Source organism: Sebastes umbrosus, chromosome 12 (genome assembly GCF_015220745.1).
Source record: "Sebastes umbrosus isolate fSebUmb1 chromosome 12, fSebUmb1.pri, whole genome shotgun sequence".
Lineage (NCBI taxonomy): Eukaryota > Metazoa > Chordata > Actinopteri > Perciformes > Sebastidae > Sebastes > Sebastes umbrosus.
In genome coordinates this window covers 28,603,775-28,624,738 of record NC_051280.1, presented here as the reverse complement: position 1 = coordinate 28,624,738, position 20,964 = coordinate 28,603,775, and the positions used below count along the sequence as shown (strand labels likewise).

At 38.5% G+C, this 20,964-nt stretch overlaps 1 protein-coding gene across 2 annotated transcripts; it reads left to right on the top strand.

The window, feature by feature from the left end:
* Positions 1–19,173, top strand: lyn (LYN proto-oncogene, Src family tyrosine kinase). Of its 2 annotated transcripts, none has more exons than XM_037788712.1 (13): positions 1–178; positions 6,080–6,156; positions 6,759–6,801; positions 7,873–7,975; positions 9,159–9,257; positions 9,491–9,594; positions 9,722–9,871; positions 10,180–10,332; positions 14,254–14,436; positions 15,509–15,585; positions 16,868–17,021; positions 17,634–17,765; positions 18,820–19,173. In XM_037788712.1, the coding sequence occupies exons 2-13, from the start codon at positions 6,085–6,087 to the stop codon at positions 19,020–19,022; spliced, it is 1,473 nt and encodes a 490-aa protein (XP_037644640.1). In that variant the 5' UTR covers positions 1–178; positions 6,080–6,084; the 3' UTR covers positions 19,023–19,173. The 2 variants fall into 2 exon arrangements, with proteins under 2 accessions (XP_037644640.1, XP_037644639.1); XM_037788711.1 differs by having other exon boundaries at positions 2–178; positions 6,080–6,216.
* Positions 19,174–20,964: the final 1,791 nt, after the last annotated feature.

Sequence of the window (20,964 nt, the reverse complement as noted above, 5' to 3'; positions counted from 1 at the left end):
GTTTCTCTAAGTTCCTCATTCTGGAGGCAGAGTGTAACAGTCCATGTCGACCGGCTGACCCACTTGTTGAGCCAAATATTGCCTGTGAAAAACACGGAGAAGTAATCAGAGGACTAAAACAACTTCTTCACAGTGGATGAACTGTTTCCTCCTTAACCAGGGATACACAGTAAGAGAGGTAAGCACAAAGACATGCGAGGTGTGAATGACACCAGTCAGAGATGTGCATCAGGTCATTGTGTGCTATCAGTCTGTCCACTCACGCACAGACACGCACAATAGAAGAGTTAAAAAGATGTGTAATTGAGTTTGATTTGTGGAAAAAGGTAAATGTTGAGTGACTAGAATGGGAATGTGCGGCTTAACTGTGATTTTTTAACGTTTATTTGAAAGTTATTTCAGTTATTTTCGGGAAAGCCGAGCACTGTTTCATACTCAGTATGTATAGTTTTATGGAAATTCAAGTGTGGTTAGTCGTGGTTTTAATAATCGGATTAAAGGAATATTTTATAAACTGTAATAAATCACTGGTTTAATTTAATTTGATGTAGGTTTTAGATGGCTATGTGCAGTATATGCTTTCAGATTTGTTGCATTGGATTCTGCAGCGGTTTACCGGTATGTCCTCTCCCTTCCTTTCTATTCCTCCACCACTTAGCCTTTGGCTCAGTCCATTGCTAAAGGAGGAAGTTTATACGTTGGTCATAGCAGAGCACACTGAGTGTGTGTGTGTGTGTGTGTGTGTGTGTGTGTGTGTGTGTGTCTGCTCCTAATCTGTTCATACCCTCGGTTTCCGGCTGTTTGCTGACTGTCAAGTTAAAAATATAACAGAGGCAATGAACCAATAAAGCACATAACCAGTAACAAACTGCCAGACTGTTGGTTATAACACTTTATACTTATAACTTTTTTTTATTCCACCTACATAAACACAGTCATGTATACTGTCATCTCGATTCATAAACCTCTTCTTAGACAAACATACTGAGCACCAGTTCTGGTTTTCAGGTGTGCCACTTTTTTTTGTTTGCCATTGAGTTGACGGTGCTTGACCTGTTTTTCCCCCCTTTAAATCTAAATCAGATTCAGGACAGCCCCTGACCTCAATCTGTCATCTGAATATCTTTGGGGACAATGACCACTTTTGTTTGCATACTATTATGCAAAACTGTGCCATAAACTTAATTTCCTTTGGTACAAAAGTACCACTATGTGGTAGACGAGGGTAAATGTTAAAGTGTTTATGCCGCTGTTGGAGGTTTTAATGCTTTCAGTATTGAATGTACATGGCTAGATTGGATGGCAGTGTCAGCTGGTCTACCGAGTTGGTCCAGACTGAAATATCTCAACAGAGATTCCTCCCATGAATCCTACTGTCCTTGGTGATCTCCCTACTTTTCCTATAGTGTCACCAGCTGATAAAAGTTTTCACTTATCCTGTCAAATATCTTAACACCTACAGGATGGATTTGCACAACATTTTGTGGCTCTAAAACAATGACTCCTTATTACTTTGGTGATCCCCTGACCTTTAGGCCACTCTAGTGCCACAACTACCAGACTAGACACAGGAAGTGCATTATTTTCATACAATCGGAGATGTGTCGGTGTTTTTGTTCCGCTGCTTTGCACCTAGCTGAGACCCGCCCGCCCGCCTGCTCACTCTCTCTCTTCCACGCTCTCTGAAGATCTGTACTCCACTGTTGTCTGGCTAAGGCAGCGGTGCCGGTGGCGCGGAGGTCTCCGGGACCGCCGGTCCAAAAACCTTATATTTTGATGTTATAAAAATGTTAATAAAATGTACCCGAATTCACGATATCACTTCTGACATTTCTGTAGTCTTACGTCATGACCTCTGCTGTATTAACTGTGAGTTTACTACGTGTTTATTTGCATATAGAGCAGGGAAGTGAGATCGGAACACAAGTGGCAACTCAAGACACATGTGAAGGACGCATCTTAATACCAGATCTGAACAGGGCCAATGAGGTTTACATTTGTGATTTTAAGTGAAATGTCTCGAGACATTCAACAACGTATTTTTTGTGTGTTGTCCTACAAATGTCCAGCAACACATGGATAACATAATTGATTTTGTGCTGGGCAGCACGAAAAAAAAATTGGAAATTCACATCTATCTACACGAATCAATACATTAAATGTCATGACTATTTCACAAACTGCTGTGCGACTGGGCTGGATGAATTCCCCTGAAAATTGGTACAGAGACATTCATGTCCCCCTCAGAATAAATTGTAAAAACTTTGAAATAAAAAAATCCCTGTCTTTTCATCTTGTGCCATCATCAGGTACAAGTTTCAATTTGTCCAATGTGATCAAAAACATGCAAAAACTAAAAGACATTCCCATCAGCAGCAGCTATAGGCCTACTTTGGGTTTAGCGTTAATTAGCGCGCAAACACGCTAAACTAAGATGATAAACAAAAGCATCGGCTACCTGCTTAACATCAGCATGTTAGCTTGGTCACATGTTAACATTAGTGTGCCCAAGCACAGCCTCAGAGAGCTGCTAGGTAGCATGGTGTCGGGTTCAATGTGAACTTGTTGAAAGAAATCCCATCATTTTCAGGTCTGTCCAGTTCTTCAGTGGACCTACAGGCCGGGCTCTTGCCACCTGAATCTCTTTGAGGACTTTAAACACTATTGTTTTGCAAGCTGTTACTCAAACCTGGATCACAAACTTCATTAAATTGCTTTAGAGCAAAAGTACAATTGTGCAGTAGACATGGGTAAGTGCAAAGGTGTACTATCAAAGTGTCTTTTAAGCTGCTTTAGAGGCCAAACCCCCCACCCCCAAAATGACAATGGGTTGTATGTAAACAATGGTTGGTTGTTCATTGACCTGATAGAGTAGGTGACCTACTTTCTTTTCTGATTGACCAGGGCCCTTTACTCTACTCTAAGTACACCTGTTAACTTCTGTTCAAGGTTTTCTGCTGTTTTAAAGAGCATTTACTGGCACACAGGACTAGCTCAGTGCGTCTCTGTTTGTGTTCAGTCATGCACATCAGCTTCCTGGAGAAGGAGCAACAGCGTTGTTTTTCTTTTTTTAGAGAAACAGGTGTTCATTTAAGACCAACATGTAGGCTAGTAGCTACTGCATCGAATCACTGCACTTTATCTTATCTTACATCTTCACCTCGTTGCCCATTTGGCCATAATCTCTTTGTAACAGTTTAGACTACTTAACTGTGATTCACCATGTCATTAAGTCAATACTCATTTCACATGTCAAACGTCATTACAGCACGTTATGTGCTAATAGTAGGCTACTATCAGTATTCCTGATTTTGTGTGTGTTATCTCTTTATGACTCTATTAACCTTTTTCACATCCTGTCTAGAAATGTAGTCTATACGGCAACCAGCAAATGTGTAGAAGAGCATGCCTGCTCCAGTAGAAACCTATATAATGACTGGCATGTGAATACATTTTAATGATCAACCACCACAAGCTCTTTATGTCAAGGTAAAGTGAAATATCATAGCCAGTTGGACTCAACTGGGCTCTTGAATTGTCAGCAAAACATCTGAAATTGAGGTGATGATTCACATATGCACATATGTAGGCCCATAATTGATAGAAGCAATTATTTTTATATTCTGTCAGTTAGTTTAAACTAGGGCTGTCAATTGATAAAAATATTTAATCGTGATTAATCGCATGATCGTCCATAGTTAATCATGATTAATCTTAAATTAATTGCACATTTTTTATCTGTTCAAGATGTACCTTAAAGGGAGATTTGTCAAGTATTTAATACTCTTATCAACATAGGGGTGGGCAAATGTTCTTGCTTTACGCAAATGTATTTATACATTTTTTTATTGGAAATCAATTAACAACACAAAACAATGATAAATATTGTCCAGAAACCCTCACAGGTACTGCAAATCATAACATGGCAAACTGCAGCCCAACAGGCAACAACAGCTGTCAGTGTGTCAGTGTGCTGACTTGACTATGACTTGCCCCCAAACTGCATGTGATTATCATAAAGTGGGCATGTCTGTAAAGGGAACACTCGTGGGTACCGATAGAACCCATTTTCATTCACATATCTTGAGGACAGAGGTCAAGGGACCCCTTTTTAAATGGCTATCCCAGTTTTTCCTCACCAAAATGTAGCATATGTTTGTGGCGTTATTTAGCCTCCTTGGTTGGTACCAATGGATTCCTTAGTTTTTGTAGTTTCACATGATACCAGTATCTTCACTCCGCTACAAGTTGCGTTAATGCATGAAAGAAATTAGTGGCGTTAAAACAAAGCATTTACTGTGACAGCCCTAGTGTAAACATTACCAAACACCAATACTGACTTCATCAAGCAGAGTAAACCAAAAGTAGAAAGCTTATAAAATAAGGAAAGAAGAGAAAAGCAAAGAGCAAAACAATGAGGAAGCAAACACTAAGCATTTACAGTAATCAACAGTATACTGTACTAGATTAATAAAGTTGAAGGTAACGAAGCTGGTTAAATATTCTCCAATGGGTCCAGAGCTTGAATAAATATGCCAGATTTCCGCCAGGAAAGAAAACACAAGCCTCTGCTGGATAGGAACTTTGACAAAAATCTGGTTTTATTCTCTCAGTCTGCATGGCTGAGAGCATTCCTTATAGCATATAAACATCTACTGTAATGAGGGTAATTTGCAAATTACTTTGTGCACTCTGGTACTGTAAGAATTGAAAGTGCCCACACACACTTATCTCAAATGCAAACTGTCAGTGTGGTTAAAAGACAGAAGGCACAAAACGATCATAAACAATCCATTGTCAAAGAGGCAACTATAGACCATCACAGAGAGGTTTAAAGATTTAGCGGTAGTTTGGTTGTGTACGTATCTGTATGTGCATGTGTGCAAATGTGATGGTGTGTCAGTGTTTGTGGGCTTCCTGTTGGTTACCAGAAAACAGACCGGCCTCAAGCCACAATAAAACACTACAATACAAAAAACTGCAGCAATAACTTTTTTATTACACTGAATGGACTGGGATGAGATGCTGACAGCAGAACAGAGTACAGCGCAGTGCCACTACCACTACCACTACAATTTAAGAGTTTCCTTATGGATTTAAGTCATATTTTTGGACTGCTACCAATTAAAGGTATATTGTGCGTATACTGATCATTTCTAAGGCAAGAAACTCTTAAAGGGTTCAGTTTTTTTACTCCAGAATTATACCCTTGTCACTGTGAACATTTCAGAAACAGTATTTATGCCGACATGAAAACAGTTTACTAGAACCAAGACCAATTAAACTCTTACTGTAATTTAGTTAACAACTCCTTCGATATTCTCTGATTTTGCAATGGTTATTTTCCAATCCAGGAAGTGTGACACAGTAGTAGGAAGGAATTTGTACTACTGATCCTGGCTCTAGCTCCATACGTAACGGACAGACATAAGAGTGCTATTCATCTTCCTAAACTAGAATTTGAATCGCCTCGAGGTTGTTCCAACCAGTCCAGTTTCAGTTTACATCCATGTCTTTCCAAAATGTCATCACTTAATCATTTTATCCTGTTAGACATTTGTGTGAAGTTGTCATAATTAGCATATGAATTCTTGAATTATGGCCCAAAACGTGTTTTGTGAGGTCATAGTGACCTTTGACCACCAAATTCTAATCAGTTCATCCTTGAGTCCAAGTGGATGTTTGTGCCAAATATGCAGGAATTCCCTCTAGGCGTTCCTGAGGTGTCGCGTTCACTGTTCCAATCTGACATAGAGATGTGTTATAATCAGTGTAATGGTCCTTTAGAGACAATTTCATTCATCATTTGAGCAGAGCATGTCCAATAATGTGTAGGCTACACCTGTGCTTGTCTGTTTCTAAATGTGTGCATGTGCATTTCCTCTTTGACTTTTTTTAAACACCAAGGGATGGAAAATAAAAAAAAAATAATGTCACTGGTTTGGTTCTGTTATTTTTGAGCTGAAAAGTCACAGGTGTTTGGTAGCAAACGTCTAAAGTGTTGTTTGTTTCAATAGCTGTAAATGGTAAATGTGTAACAGTCCAGTTCACTCTTCCTTTTTCTCACTTCCTCCTGCAGGCAGCATGGGCTGTATGAAGTCCACGCTGGGCGGAGGTGTGAGCGGAGGTGTGGAGGGGAAGACTAACCAGCCGCCTGTACGTACCGACCACACGCACTATGTCAGAGACCCCACCTCCAAAACAAAAAGCAACATAGTAAGTAGTCAGACAGCTGGGCCAAGCTAAAGCAGAATTTCTTAGTTATAGAAGATAAGATTCTGATGTGCTGCTCTCTGTGATAACTTAAGTGAAAATCAAGCATAAAAATCAGTTCCTGAGAGAGTATTTTTACAATTCAGATACACCCTTTCCTAATGATTCGGAGAAGTAGTGATTCAGATATTTCCTAATGAACAGAACTTCCCCGTCTCCAACGATTACGTCTAGCAGAGGGAAATGAACAGATTGCGAAAGTCTGAAGTCTAGAAGTGACAACTGTGTCCCTTAACAGATAGATAGATAGATGGATAGATAGATAGATAGATAGATAGATAGATAGATAGATAGATAGATAGATAGATAGATAGATAGATAGATAGATAGATAGATAGATAGATAGATAGATAGATAGATAGATAGATAGATAGATAGATAGATAGATAGATAGATAGATAGATAGATAGATAGATAGATGTCTTTGTGAACATATAACATTTACATTGTTTCTGACCCTGAAAATTCTTTGTCTGCCTTTTCAGAATAGCTCCCTGCTACCTGGTCAGGTGTTCCAAAAGATGGAAGGTATGCTGTAGTTTTGTCGCCTAAACCTAATGAAGTTGTAGTTTTATTGCTTAAACCTAAAGAAGTTATAGTTTTGTCGCCTAAACCTAAATAAGTTGTAGATTTGTTGCCTAAACCTAAAGAAGTTGTAGTTTTGTTGCTTAAACCTAAATAAGTTGTAGTTTTGTTGCCTAAACCTAAATAAGTTGTAGTTTTATTGCCTAAACCTAAATAAGTTGTAGTTTTGTTGCCTAAACCTAAATAAGTTGTAGTTTTATTGCCTAAACCTAAATAAGTTGTAGTTTTGTTGCCTAAACCTAAATAAGTTGTAGTTTTATTGCCTAAACCTAAATAAGTTGTAGTTTTGTTGCCTAAACCGAAAGAAGTTGTAGTTTTGTTGCCTAAACCTAAAGAAGTTGTAGTTTTATTGCCAATTGAAGCCAATGCAGAAGTGCCTTAAACTTGCATTCTTTCTAATAGCCAGCAGGGGCGACTCGTCTGGTTGCAAAAAGAAGTCTGATTGTATAGAAGTCTATGAGAAACCTACCACGGCGATGTCCCATCCGTCTGAGAGTTGTCTTAGAACTTTAACCCTTTCACAGTGTTTTCAGTTCATGAAAGTTAATTATAAGCTTTTTGGTCGACTGAAAATGTCTTATTCTGCATACGGTTGTACTTAGCTCCACCCTCTCGTGTCACTTCTGGTTGCCAAAAACCAAGATGGCGACGTCCAAAATGATGAATTTGATACTTCAAAACGGCAGTCCATAAACCAATGGGCGACGCCACGGTGATTCCGTCCACTTCTTATATACAGTCAATGGTACATATTGAGTGAGACAAGTGCTATAGATAGACTTTCTTAAAATGTTCGTGAGCCAACTCAAAACCCCCATGACACATCTATGTACAGACACACTGTGTACTCACACTTATTTGTGGGTTTGTTCATCGTGTCTTAAACTTCTGTCTGACGTGAATGCTTGCCCTGCTCGTGACACAGATTGCAGGATTAAAATAAGATGTGGGAATATTTATTTTTATTGTATAGTATCTAACACGTCAATATCTTTTTTCTGTTTCCTCTATCAGAGCAAAACGTTGGTAAAACTGTGATCGGCCTTTTCCCGTATGAAGCTGTGCATCCCGACGACTTGGGGTTCAAGAAAGGAGAAAAGCTGAAAATCTTAGAGGAGTGAGTGTCTGATATTGATTGTAGACTGATTCAACTTCAAGAAATGTTATTCATCATTTATATACCGCAGCATGAAAGGCGAGAGCCAACGATGAACACCGTCACAAGCTATGACACGGAGCACTGTTTCAGCTGCATACCATGAGGAGACTGTCAGGGTCGGGTACAGTCCACTGTAACCTCTTCAACCTTGATAGACCCACTGGTCCATCCGCCATTACAGACTCTTGCGTCACCAAGAAAGTGTTCAAACTCACAGAGAATACTTTAAATTCTAATGAAGATCCAAAAGTTCAAATGATACCAATATATTTCAGAAGAAGTACTCATTAAATGATGCTTCAGACATGAGACTAACTTCGATTTGATGTAGTGGTGCATCCATTAAAAAAAACATTGATCCTCTCATTTTAAGCTTCATACAATTACAATGAAGTGTGGTATTTTTTTAATTTTTTCTTATTTTTATCTGTTTTAAAGCCACTTAAGATGGAACGTAATGTGGAAATCAGGGTTCAGGACCCTTATACTGAAGGTGCTCACTCAGGGCCGGCTCTAGCCCTTTTGGTGCCCTAGGCGAAATTTGGATTTGGAATATGGCGGCGGCGCTGCTCTACAGTTAGTGTTAGGGTTCAACCCCCCAGAACCCTAACCCTAGCCCCGTAAACCGCAACACACATCACACAATGGTTTTAAGACAAAAATTAAGATTTTTATTTTCATAAATAACTGTATTTATTATGATATAAATAAACAATTGGTCCCTGATATTGTTGGCTTGAAAGTGTTCAAAATTTGCGCTTTAATTATCAAATAAGTGCGGCCGGGCAGATGAAAGTGTGAGAAAGAAGGTTACAGGGGTGAAAAGTGTGTTTCTTTCTTTCTTTCTTTCTTTCTTTCTTTCTTTATTTGTTTATTTGTTACCTCAAAGCAGAAAATGAGGAAAGGTGCCCACTGGCATTTTTTATTTAATTTAATTTTAATTTAATTTAATTTTTTTTTAATTTTATTTAATTTTATTTAATTTTATTTAATTTTTTATTTTTCAGAGGGGAACCAGCACCCCCAGAGGGTTACGCCCTACGTGACTGTCTATATGGCCTTGGCCTTAAGTCGGCCCTGTGCTCACTGACAATCAAAGAAAAACAACAGTTGTGCTAAAATAGATTGATATTTCCTGCAGACACGGGGAGTGGTGGAAAGCAAAGTCACTGACAACCAACAAAGAAGGATTCATCCCGTGCAATTATGTTGCCCAAGCTGACACCATGGAAACAGAGGAGTGAGTAGCTGTATCTAAATAAATTACTTTTGTTTTGGTTCCCAATAATCGGCTTTTGATTTGACACATGTTTTGTATCATGCTGACAATTAACATTGCAATGTAGAGTGAATAATATTGAAAGCTTTGAGACAACCAAGGTGCCATTTGTAAAAAAAAAAAAGTGGAAAGTCAATATGAATAGAAGAAATATGTCCATTTTGTATATTCAGTGCATTCTTTGTTCATTGCAGGTGGTTTTTCAAGGACATCACAAGAAAAGATGCAGAGAGGCAGCTGCTGGCGCCTGCAAACAAACCCGGCTCTTATCTTATCAGGGAAAGTGAAACATCAAAAGGTATGGAAATCACGACAGCCCTGAGAGACCGAGCTACAATCACAAACATTACCACAGTGTCAATACATTGAGTTCTTCCTGTTTCATTTCAAATCACTATCACAGTCACTTGCTGATTCTTCCACAGGAAGTTTCTCATTGTCCATCAGAGATGCGGACGCCCAGGGGACAGATTCAGTCAAACACTATAAGATCAGGATGATGGATAATGGCGGCTACTACATCTCTCCTAAAATATCCTTCCTGGACATCGGCAGCATGATCAAACACTACCACAGTGAGTACAGCGCTGGAATAAAGGCGCTTAAAAGAACAGTGTGTAGCATTTAGGGGGAACTATTGGCAGAAATGTAATATAATAGTATGAATAGTTTCATACGATGCCAGCATCTTCTCTCTAGCTTTAACACTGAGCCCGTTACAACCTAAAAATTGAAAATGGCGTTAACAAAATTAGTGGTGTTAAAACAAATTTGTGTTAACAAGCTTTTATCGCGTTAACTTTGACAGCTTTAGTTTTAGTGACAATTTTAGTTCTCAGTTGATGTGTGTGTGTGTGTGTGTGTGTGTGTGTGTACCTTCCAGACAAACCGGACGGCCTGTGTCGTAAACTGGACCGCTCATGTGTGAAACCCAAAGCTCAGAAGCCGTGGGATAAAGATGCCTGGGAGATTTCCAAAGATTCTATTAGGATGGTGAAGAAACTCGGAGCGGGGCAGTTTGGAGAAGTCTGGATGGGTGAGTAAAGAGAATAGAAATATGTGCCTCAATTACGTTGACTATGGAACAGTTTCTTATGCTTTCTTCACCCTCTGTGGGACCACAATGAGCACCCTAAGGTCCTCCTTGTGTGTCTCAAAAACCCTAAGAGCTAGGTTGGTGGGAGTTTTAGCTTCCACAAAGCCGGAGGTGCACGTGACAAAAAACAGCACACTGGGCCCTCAGGTTAGGGGGTTAACAACAACACCTCACGTAAAACAATCTGCTGTTTTGGAAACTACAAAAAAGGGCACATCTCGTGCAATGCATATGTGGTTGTCCTGGCCAGTACAACCACAGTATTCAGTAGTTGGCCATGAGTAAACCTCATTTGTTCTAAGATGTCATTGTGGTTACCAAGAAGACAACTTGCATTTTACAGTGTCTGAGTCAGATTTCACTGAAATGTCTGACAACAAAAAATAGGAAGAGGACACAGAATCACATTAATTAATCAATATAATTTTCTCACAGTGCAGATAGTTAAACAAATGAAATACAAAATTTGAAATTCAGAGCATTTCTATTGCCTCTACATGGCTCTCAACATGGCGACAGCTGATCAGGTGGCTCGCAGCTAACGGTGCTAACAACGGCAACAGTGCTGACAGAGCTAACAGTGTTAACCTGAGGGGGAACCGGAGGTTAGGCGCTACGCTTCCACGACAACGACGTTGATCGGGACGGCGTTATCAGTTTATAACCCCCATATGAGCGCAGTGCAGATCGCCGGCCGTGAGCTAGCCAGTGGGGCACGCTCACATGCACTAAGATGCACTAAAAAGCACGTGCGAAAACTCTGACAACACACACAGAGGGAAAGTGACTTCATTCTCTACTCAGGTAGACATTACTCCTTTATATCTTTACATAGCAAATAGCTGTTTGATCTATATTAATGCTCTGGATATTGTACAGAGAACCTTTAAATCTCCTGCAAATGGCACCTTGACTTTGGTGGTTGAGTGAACAGGAGTGTTTTTTACGTCTGAGGATTTCTAACTCTATTGTCTCATTTCTGCAAATTCAGCGCTGCAGAAGTGAACGGCAGGCTACAGGGAAGTTCCATTTCCCCCTAATTAAAACAAAAATGACTTCCTTCTTTTGTTACCCATTAGGTGTATTACATAGTTTTAGTCAGAACTGACTGCTTTCTCTGAAAATATGCTCAATTGTGTTCATGCATGCCTCTGTAGTAAAGACTGTTTTATTATGCCTCCACGCCGGCGACAGCTGTGGCCGGAGGCATTATGTTCTAGGGTTGTCCATCTGTCCATCAGTACGTCGGTACCATTCTTGGACCAGAAAATTCCTCACAAACGTCTACTTGGACTCAAAGAGGAACTGATTAGATTGTAGTGGTCAAAGGTCAAAGGTCAAGGTCACTGCGACCTCACAAAACGTGTTTTTGGCCATAACTCAAGAATTCATATGCTAATTATGACAATTTCACACGGATGTCTAACAGGAAAAAATGATGAAGTGATGACATTTTGGACAAACATAGATATAAACTGTAACTTGACTGGTTAGGCACCGGATTCGACTGTTGTCAGGCCATTAAACAGACGTTATCAGTTGCCATAAGCACCATAGATTTGGGTCATTAGGGGCCTACTACACCTACTACGTTGTAAACGTGCAGTGAAAGTTAAAAGCAACACGTTCTAACATGTTGTAAAATTGATTGAAACGTCACGTTTTGAACACAAACAAAACGTTTTTTTAGGTTTAGGCAACAAAACTACAACTTCTTTAGGTTTAAGCAACAAAAAACAGCTAAGTTTAGAGAAAAACATTGTGTTTTGGGTTAAAATAACTATGAATACATTGCTGGTTTCACGTGGGATGCAAACTCCGGTCTTCTGGGTGAGTTTCACACTATCAGACACTGCCTATACTACCGCGCCTGACTTCCACTTCTGCTCCTGACATAATTACTACAGCCGCTAGAGGTCGCTTTTACGTTCTTTTATACCTTCTTTCTGTGATCTACCATGTGAATAGATGATAAAACCTACTAGTGGGTGTAGTAGGCCCCTATTGACCCACATCTATGAGGCTTAGAGCGACTGATAATGCCTATTTAACAGCCTGACAACAGTCTCATCGGCTGTGTTGGCAGAGGCATACAACCACGAGGCGGTAATTCCAGATTTACTTTTTATTTTAGTGTCGTAACTCAGTTTTATTATCTGTGTAGGAAATGTTTGAGTCTGAAGGGAGATTTGCATCAGGAGTTTGGGAGTGGTGATGACACACAAAGCGAGAGAAAGAGAGAGAGAAAGGTGTGTGTAGAGTTTTATTGCAGTTTTATATACAAACCTTGCTGTGGTCTGATACTTACTTATGTTACTGGGAGTAAAGACTGTCGGGTTTATTTTTGTTTTAAAAAAACATGTCCCTTTGATTGACCTTTAAGCATGTACACAGCTACAGCTGCAATTCTATGAAACAAGAGGGAAGTATATGAAAACATAGTGGTGAAAAAGTGATGTTTTTGTTATCTGTGTGGGTGGGTGATGATGAGGAAGTCTGGGTCATGGTTCAAAGTTACTGTTCTATTTGTGATAATGATTATTAACTTATTATTATTATTGGTAGTATTACATGAAATACACTGAAAAACTACTGAATAAATACAAAAAAAGTTTACTTATCAGTGTTAAAAGGATTGTTTCAATCTTAAAAAGCTACTGTATATGTGAGAATATAGTAGATGTGTATTCATTGTGGTAAAGCGATGTGTTTGGATTAGGGCTGATACTCTAACTCTCATAATTCCAAAACAATTATACTTTTTCACATTTTTAACAATTAAATATTTAAGAGACACACACCAATTTATAAAAATACATTAGATCTCATGCATAGCTTATTTGATGGTCTTATAAATCATTTACCAAAAAGTGGCCCATTTTACCTGACTTCACCCTACAGTATATCGTTGTTTACTTTACTGTTACCAAAGCCATCGCGTCACTATGCACAATTTTGTCCCCCGTTTCCACCTGCTGAGTGTGAGAAGTGAAAGTGAAAACACCTGTATGGGTCTTCAGGGCCTTTAAATTGAGCAAATGGAACAAATGGTATAAATACCCTTTTAAAGGGGCACTCCACTGATTTTAGATCAGATCAAGATCAGTTTACTAGTCAGCACTACTATAGTGTGTAAAACAGTTGTGTAATCTGTGATTCTGAAGGGAGCTTTGATAAGATAACACATTCCTTTATTAGTCCCGCAGTGTGGAAAGTCAGGATATCTCGACCTCTACTTATTCAATTTCGACCTCTTTGTTGCAACAAAGTCCCCAAACTTCATGGAAATGCGATACTACATTGCTGGAGTTTTCCTTTAAGTTTCTCAAACTAGCATAAACTCATATTTGTCCATAACATCTAGTAATATTTCAGCTTCAACTTAAATAAACCTCAGATTATTTAAATATTACAGGCTAACGCACACAAACGTCATTTATTTTCCACCTTCTCAGCTGTAACTGAACCTTAAACTGGAAATATAACGATACTTCCTGTGATTTGCATTTTTTTTTTCCTTTAGCTCTTTATCACAACAATTTCCATGGAAAATTGAGTAATAATTGGTATATACAATATAATCTTTAATCTGAAAACAGTTCACTGACTATATATGTCATTTGGAAATGGTTTCACACTTTAGGGTTGAATCAATGACTGTTTAAAATGTTATAGCGGAATAAGAAATGCCCTTTTTCAGAGTTATAGCCTGTTAGAAATTGTCCATTAGTCACCGTAGCTCAAAAGCTAAGCATGCATGTCAAACAGATGGTTTCATACTTTCATGGAAATTCATAAATATTCTCCATTTCCCCAAATCTGTCTTCTATCACCCTCTTTCTTTACTTTCTGCAAAATCAGCTCACTACAACAACGCAACCACAGTGGCGGTGAAGACGCTGAAGCCGGGCACCATGACGGTCGAAGCCTTCATGGAAGAAGCCAACCACATGAAGACGCTGCAGCACGACAGGCTGGTGCGGCTCTACGCTGTCGTCACCAAGACGCCACCAATCTATATCATCACAGAGTATATGTCAAATGGTAAATAAATGAGCTTTATTTTTTGACATGTAGCTGATATTCTTATCGGGAGCAACTTCCAATGAGTATTAGATATTCAGAATAAGCATCCAGTAATAAGAAGTGCAAATGTCAGCAGCTTGGTATTGTGCCATACAGTATTCATGTGACCACACATAGATCCTTGGTCATATGTCACAGAGGAGGATACGGAAGCCATGAGTGGCAAGTGAAAAAAAAAAAAAAAATTCTGGCGAACCATTTTTCAAAGTCTGATCTAAATTGTTTTCTCTCCTGATTTTATGACTTACGAACAGGTGAAAAAAAAGGATCCTTTTTCTACGTTTTTTTTATTTTCATCTGTTAAAACAGGTGAAAATAACGTTTTGGCAGGTGAATTGTTTGTTGTTGTGTTTGTTGTAACACTCATTTTGGTCACATGAGGCTGAATTGCACCACTACACCATGTTCTAAATACGTCTAAAAGCACTCATGTTTTCTCCCAGGTGAGTTTTCATTTCTCTATGTGCTCTAAACCCGAGGTACATAATTAGCAAGCTGCTAACACACATTATTACACGGCTTTGATGAATACTCGATTCTGATTGGTCCATCACGGCATTCTACGGTCTGTCATTTCTTCATAACAGAGCGTTGCTACGTATAAGAGACCGTTGCTATGTATAACAGACCGTTGCTATGGGCGCAGTTCTGATGTCGGACTCTGGCGGACCATTTTTGTGTCAAATTGTTGATTTCTTAAGTAAGAAGCCGTGTAATAAGTGGGATAATGTACAGATAGCGGGTTATTGTTGTGAAATAAACCCCTTGAGGGCGGGGTAGACCGTGTCAGGTTTTTTTATTTCACAGCAATGACCGGCTCACTGTACATTATCCCTTACATAAAAGAAAAATAACTTAAAAAAATCGAATATAATATTTAACAATTTAGATCAGACTTAAAAAGGAGAATTAGCAGGTTAGCAAAAAACAAACATTAAAAAAGTAGATTAAAATCACAGCTAACATGGATACATAAGTAAGTATGCAGTACACAAGACACTGACATTGTTTCTTGTTATCTTGTCTTTAGGGAGCCTACTAGACTTCCTAAAGAGCGACGAAGGATGCAGACTTCTACTACCAAAGCTCATCGATTTCTCAGCGCAGGTGATTTGCACACTGACCACAATGTCTTTCTTTTTTCTCACGGCTCACTGTCCGCCGTTGTTGTGAAACAGACAGAACGTCACTGTTTCCATTGCTGAACTGAAATGAGGAACCGTAACAAAAAGCAGAAATATGACTTTTCACCGATAAAGTTTCCAATAATAAATAAATATTCATGAATCTTTACTTAGACTTAGATGGAGCGGTTCCTTCGAGGAAATTACTGTTGCCTTTAATTATTAGCAAATGATGTAATTCTTTGCAGGAAACCTCATAGAAAATGATTAAATCATTTTTTTCCTTGAAATCTCTGCACACGGAAAAGATGACTGTTGCTCTTTGATGAGTGTAACTAAAGGTTAAAGTGGCAGTAGGCAGTATGCTTGCGGCTTCACTGAGCAAAAATTCCACAATGACCTTTCAGCATATTGTGATTCAAGTGTTCTGAGAGAAAACTAGACTTCTGTGACCGGAACTTGGCATGCCTTCAACAGATTTTACAATGGCGGGCGCGTCACAAACTTTCTCATTTTACAGCTAAACTGAGCACTACAAGATGATTCTGAAAACATTTGAGGAGAGAAATAGGCATTAACGTAACATAATATTGATTCATATTTGATCTAGTTTGACCGTTTGGTCAGAGTTCGCGAGTGATTGACAGCCGGCTCTCATAGACAGCAGATGGACAGCAGACCCCAGATCAGCTCCAACTGCTTGTTGTCCTCCGGTCTGTGAAATCTTGCAGATGCCGTTAGGAACACCGGAGGACACAGAGGCACATGATGTTTTACAGATTACCTGTTTCATGCACTGCTGTCAGGATATAGCGACCGTTTTATAAAAATAACTTTTTTTAATCATATTTGCTCGCATCTCGCCTACATCAGCTTTAAATGAGAAATTAATCACTTTATATTGTAAAGCACAGCTAAGCTAACAGGCGTGACCTGAGATGGAATGAAAATATAAAAAGAAAAACATTTTTATTTGCAGTGTTTTTAGTTAACACGAGTAAAATTAATATGAACGACTGGCACTGTGATTATTTGTTAAGTTGTGTTTGTTATAGAACTGCAATTAATCAACGTTTAATTATTTTTATTTAATAATTAATAATTTAGTAAATAAGATGTAAAAGATAAGAGGCGAATCTAAATGTATGATGTCTTATTTCACTTTTTATTCCGGTCACTATCCAATTTGTTCAGTTCACAGTGATTGGGATAATGACCACACAGTGCCGTTCTTGTACACCATTACTTTCCTTGTGCTGTTGCAGATATCGGAGGGCATGGCGTACATAGAGAAGAAGAACTACATTCACAGAGACCTGAGAGCCGCTAACGTCCTGGTGTCAGAGAGTCTGCTCTGTAAAATAGCCGATTTTGGTCTGGCAAGAGTCATAGAGGACGACGAGTACTCGGCCAGAGAGGGTAACCTTTGTGTCTTTGTGTGTCCATTGTTGTCTTGTGTAAGAGGGGTTGTTTTTTCCTCATCACAAATGAGCTGACTCCCTGACTGGATAGATTCATTGCAACACATTCAAATAAAAATCCCCTTTTAAGAGCTAGAAGCAGAATTGGCGACCTATTTGTGGACACCAATGTGTTTTGGTTTCATTTACCAGTTGCTCCACTTTTTCAAGCCCGTACCGCAGTGACCAACGCCCTCGATGGCCTCAAACCACACACTGGGTCTATTTCCTTTTATCCAGTCAGATACAGTCTAGTACACAACGCTGTTCAGAGAGATAGGTGGGAGAGAATGTGTCAAAACATGAAACCTGATTGATCACTGATCTGGAACCAGGAGACACTGAAACTACAGTAATAGGAAAATTAAAAATAAATGCAGGACCATGAATAGAATCTGAACCTTCCATTACATATGCCAGACAGTTTGGGTGAGATGTGTGGGGATGTGTAGATGTGTAGGAGTATGGGTTATTTACATACAGTTATTATCATTTACAGATCTTATTAATTTGATATCCTTGTATAATTTAAGTATAACCTTGTGTGTAACTTTGTGCGTGTCCTCCTCAGGAGCCAAATTCCCCATTAAGTGGACCGCTCCGGAGGCCATCAACTTCGGCTCCTTCACCATCAAGTCAGACATGTGGTCCTTCGGAGTTCTGCTCTACGAGATTATAACCTACGGCAAAATCCCTTATCCAGGTAAAACATCTTAAAGGAGACATGCTCATTTTCAGGTTCATACTTGTATTTTGGGTTTCTAATAGAACATGTTTACATGCTTTAATGTTCAAAAAACATTATTATTTTTCTCATGCCGTCTGTCTGAATAAACCTGTATTCACCTTCTGTCTGAAACGCTCCGTTTTAGCTAGGGATGCACCGATACCGGTTCGGATATCAGGCCGATACTGACTCCAATAGCTGGATCGGATATCGGTGACAATGGGGCCAATCCCTTCAATTTAATTAAATGTTTATATACTATATACATATATACTGGAATTTCAATTCCTGTTTAAGTTTTGACCAATTTGTTGCTGCATTAAAAAGTTTAAACTTGAATTGTAAATCCTGTTAATTTTGAAGATTTTTTTTTTCTAAGTTGCTGCACGATTTATTATTGTAATAATAAATAACAATTCAGTAAATGTATATACATTTATATATATATATATATTTATATAATAATATAATATTAATTCACAATCATAATAAGACTCTGTAGATGAATTATTTGTTTTTAAATGATTTGTCTACATAAAATTATTATCAATAAGACCTTTAATAAGACTGTATTAGTATTAGATTAAGTGTATTACATTATCAGCTGAAAGATTAAAAGCTTTATGATTACATTTTGATGCAGGGTTTCCTTTTCAAGGATTGTGTAATGAAACGGGACCTTCCTGGAGCCAACCCTATCAGGTCATTTGAGATTGTGCTATAGCAGTGGATATTGACATTTTCTTAAACAAAGAAACTACTGATCAAATTACCACAAACTAGTTGCACCTGCGGCTTTTGTGGCAGAATAGCCATGCTGGCTTGCATACTGCAAAATGCGACCGGATGTAGTAGGACATCCTGGTATTTTTGGCATACTGCATTTGACATACTATTTTTGGTACATACTCATTTTTTTTCTGGCATACATAATAGTGTGTTAGTATGTGGATATTGGGCTCTTAGTGTTATGAAGCGTTACTGCCCTCTACTGGTGATTTCATACTCAAGCTTTGCATATTGTCCTCAGGTATGACCAAAGTAGAGGTGATAACCTCGATACAGCGCGGCTACCGGATGCCTCAGCCCGACAACTGTCCCGCCGAGCTCTACGAGATCCTGATGACCTGCTGGAAGAACAAACCCGAAGAACGGCCCACCTTTGAGTACATGCAGAGTGTCCTGGATGACTTCTACACCGCCACAGAGGGACAATACCAGCAGCAACCATAGAGAGGAACAACATAAAGACATTTCACATGCACTCCACATTATGTTTGGAGCTACTTTAGATAGGTTTTGTAATATTATGTATATACTTTACGACACATTCTATACATTTATACAATGTATATTTCTCTGATATTTGCTGTTCATAACATACAGTACATGTTCAAAATGTACCTTAAAGGGAGATTTGTCAGCGTGCTGGCTTGACTATGACTTGCCCCCAAACTGCATGTGATTATCATAAAGTGGGCATGTCTGTAAAGGGGAGATTCGTGGGTACCCATAGAACCCATTTTCGTTCACATATCTTGAGGTCAGAGGTCAAGGGACCCCTTTGAAAATGGCCATGCCAGTTTTTCCTCGCCAAAATTTAGCGCAAGAGTGGAGCGTTATTTAGCCTCCTTGCCGACAAGATAGTAAAACATGGTTGGTACCAATGGATTTCTTAGGTGTTTTAGTTTCTTATGATGCCAGTATCTTCACTGTAGCTTTAAAACTGAGCCTGATACTAAAAATCACAAATTGCAAGATGGATTTTGCACAAAATTGATAAAAAACAGATGAGCATTATATACAACAGTTAACACTTAATTGTGATATTTCTTTTTTCACACTCGTCTTTTGCCTTACGCTTAAATATTTGGACCAAATAAATTTCAATATATGTTTTGTGTACGGAGGGACTGAACAAACAGCTGACATTATACAAAGAGTTTGCAAATGTAGGACAGAATATAGGAGGATTAGTGTCTTCATTTCTGTACAAACAGCTGCCTCATAGAGATGTAGGTCTGTAAATAAATGTGGCAAAGGTACACTTCTGGTCACCTTTTCATATTGAGCAAACATTTATTGATCATATCTTTGACTTCAAAATGATAAAATGTCATTTTATTGCTGTTATTTTAAATGACTGAATTGTTCTTTGTATTCTTGAAACTTAAGCTGTGTGAAGAGCAGCATTACACCTATACTATATTATTGTGATGTTCCATAATAACATTTCCATTTGGGTTGATAGTTAAGGAGGGTATTAGAGCAAAATCATGCTCTACAAAATATATATACATGTAAGGATATGACTATCCGTTTTACATTTCATGACTTATTATTTCATAAGCTGCTCTAACTATGGGACCCCCATATCTGTTCAATAACAGTTGTTCGAGTTGTTTCTGTTTGTCTTTGCATTGACCAGTGAAGGGGTGATCACCTTTAAGTCCACTTCATATTGAAGTGCTGTAGCTTTTTTAGTTTGTTTCGATGGGTAAATGTGGAACCTGTATCATTTCATCATTTTAGATAAGGTATTTCATAATCAAACATGTAATCTGGATTTTGAAGTTGCACTGGATTTGACATTGGGTGGCTCTCTGTATACTTGAGCATAAATAATAAATATAAACTTAACCTTACATGTACAGAGGAAAGATATACCTGTGTGGGCTATTTTGAACATGGGAATCTCCTGTTTGTCATTTAATGAGCATTTGAGTTGTGTACTTGTTGATATTTGAACTGAGAACATGTACATTTTGCATGGACTAAAGGTGTATGAGGTTATTCTGTGTTGGGTGTCTTTGTACATGTAGCTCATATTTAAGAGATTTAGCTCTCACTCTGCTTTGAGAGACCTGTCCTGACTGATTCTGTTCATTTTCTCCAAAACAAACTGATTTTGAAGATGTGTAATTCAATTTGTGACTACCTCATTGCATTCAAGTTAAAGACACAAATAGCTTCATGTCCTTGGTATCAAAAAGTACAGCCAATAGAAGGATAGTGCTATTTACATTTTAGTAATTTAATATTCTAACATTGTAGTCAGAATCCATGTATGACATTTATAACATTTAAACATGTATTAGGCAACCAACCAAACGTCAAAGATCAGTGGCACAGACTTTTTATTTCATATTTATATTTTTACAATAATTCAGAGAAC